The sequence below is a fragment of the Nannospalax galili genome, unplaced genomic scaffold (assembly GCF_000622305.1).
Source record: "Nannospalax galili isolate Female #2095 unplaced genomic scaffold, S.galili_v1.0 C49175437, whole genome shotgun sequence".
Lineage (NCBI taxonomy): Eukaryota > Metazoa > Chordata > Mammalia > Rodentia > Spalacidae > Nannospalax > Nannospalax galili.
In genome coordinates, this window is record NW_008477820.1 from 331 (window position 1) to 1,623 (window position 1,293).

The window sequence follows — 1,293 nt, forward strand, 5'->3', positions numbered from 1 at the left end:
ACATATAGAAAATTCACTTTTGCTAGTAATTGGAAAAAAATAGTTTGGAAAAGTCAAAACCTCATGTTACTTACCTGTAAATGGAAATAATAACTTTCCTTTAAAAAGTAATCATGATGAACTGTCAATATACCAAGCATATAGCAAGTCCTTGATCATAGGCAGCTAGCTGTTCCTATTAACACTATGACTCTTACCTCAGAAAATTTTACATTTTTTTTCTAAAATCCATTTCAATAAAAATCAGACAGTCACAGGAAAAAATACTGATACGATTCTCAATGGAAATACTTACCTAGACTTTGTGCCTCATATCTGATCCTAAATCCTTGTCCTCCATTACTAGTATCAGAAATGAACTGAACAAACATTTCATTATCTGAGGTGAACAGAGTTGACGGAGCATGAACACCACAAAAGCGGCCATTTCCTCCAGAGGGCCCCAAGGGTGGAGAATGGATATCTGGTCCATTTTTTAGCTAAAAAAAGACACATTAAAATTGCATGATGTCCTTTATATTGTGAAAGAGTACAAAAAGTCCTACCAGTTTGGGTACTGATACAGAAAGAATTCAAATGAAGCCTGAGAGTCCATAACTAGAAAGGGTAACAAGCCAGACCTACCACCAGGTGATCCCCATGGTTGCAGGAAGAGTCTCCATTTACAATCTGGAAAGGTTGCTCAAAATGGACAGCAATGGTCAGACCACTCTGAACCAGGACATGCCAGGAGCAGTTGAGGTTGGGAGCATAGGTCTCTGGATACTTGGGGGATGTGATAATTCCTGTATCTGCATGCAAATATCCACCACAGCCTTCCCAAGAAGAAAGAAAGCTAGGTTATTTAAATGACACTGAACACTAAGTTTTTAAACTTTTGTGATTTTCTTGGGGATTTTCAAAGTGCAGACAACAGACAAGAATTTGGAAACTAATTAGGACCAAGGTGTTAGAAATGATTAGAAACACAGTGGCTTGCTGAGTGAACATGCACTGTTGTATGTTTATGTTGTTGTGGAGAAGACCTGGGCTATAAACGAAAGCAAAAGAGATCGTTTATTTTCACAAAAGCTTACTTTACAGAGGAGGAAAACATTCAAAAACAAATATATACTATGTGAGATAGTGACTCCATACCTGACGTAAAGATAGGTAGCGCAAGATGGCAAGCACCTGCGTCTTTTGATTTATAACCTGAGTTCTGGTGTGGGGTAATGAGCTGGGTGATTAGGGAGAGAGCAAAGGGAAGAGGAGAGAAGAGGAGAGGAGGGGAGAGGAGAGGAGGGGAGGAGA

The 1,293-nt window shown here is 39.1% G+C and overlaps 1 protein-coding gene across 1 annotated transcript; it reads right to left on the reverse strand.

The window, feature by feature from the left end:
• Positions 1-295: 295 nt before the first annotated feature.
• On the reverse strand, positions 296-815 carry LOC115069137 (cubilin-like; the record flags this gene model as incomplete). The annotated part of the gene is made up of 2 exons (XM_029560344.1): positions 296-479; positions 625-815. Coding segments are annotated over 2 exons (375 nt in total), but the record flags the coding sequence as incomplete, so codon positions are not given.
• Positions 816-1,293: the final 478 nt, after the last annotated feature.